Here is a 547-nt window from a genome sequence, read left to right as displayed (position 1 = left end):
TCACAAACATTTCCCTCCACGTACACCGCAGGTGTGGGATAAACATTGAGCAGTCCTAATCACAGAAGGAAGGATTATCACCGTGTACATTATACAGTCAACACCGAGGGTTCGGCATACTACACCATAAACCCTACTGCACACACGTGTCTTCCAAACCCATCCGCATGGGCCGCGCGGAGGTGATGACGTCACTTATGAAGCGCCTCCGCTTGTACTAAAATGCGCGCATATGCCGCCTCTTATTAACCCCCCAAAGCGCGGATCGGTAGAGTGTCTGAATGGTAGAGAGCCGTCTCTACGGAGTTAAAGAGCAACGCATGCAGAGAGGTGTCCTGATCCTGAGAGGGAAGTTGATCGGGTGATACAGAGACATGCTGAGTCTTCTCAAAAAGCTGGGCTCCTTCTTCTGGAGGAGAGCCCAAGACGAGGGAGAGAAAAGACATTTCACTGGTAGGTCTGGGCACCTGCTCCGAGCCATATGTATACAGAGAACAAGCGGCTACTACTAGATAATCTAGAGACACTATCAGTTTCAGATTTATTA

At 49.5% G+C, this 547-nt stretch overlaps 1 protein-coding gene across 1 annotated transcript in view; it reads left to right on the top strand.

The window, feature by feature from the left end:
• Nucleotides 1–374: 374 nt before the first annotated feature.
• Nucleotides 375–547, top strand: part of MOV10L1 (Mov10 RISC complex RNA helicase like 1) — an 84,667-nt gene continuing 84,494 nt past the window's right edge. The window contains exon 1 of the mRNA XM_018576723.1: nt 375–453. Within this exon, the coding sequence (XP_018432225.1) occupies nt 375–453 (79 nt within the window). The remainder of the gene's footprint in view (nt 454–547) is intronic.

Source organism: Nanorana parkeri, unplaced genomic scaffold, assembly GCF_000935625.1.
Source record: "Nanorana parkeri isolate BGI_ZX_2015 unplaced genomic scaffold, ASM93562v1 scaffold75, whole genome shotgun sequence".
NCBI lineage: Eukaryota > Metazoa > Chordata > Amphibia > Anura > Dicroglossidae > Nanorana > Nanorana parkeri.
Note: the sequence above shows the minus strand (reverse complement) of the source record. Positions and strands in the feature narration are given on the sequence as shown.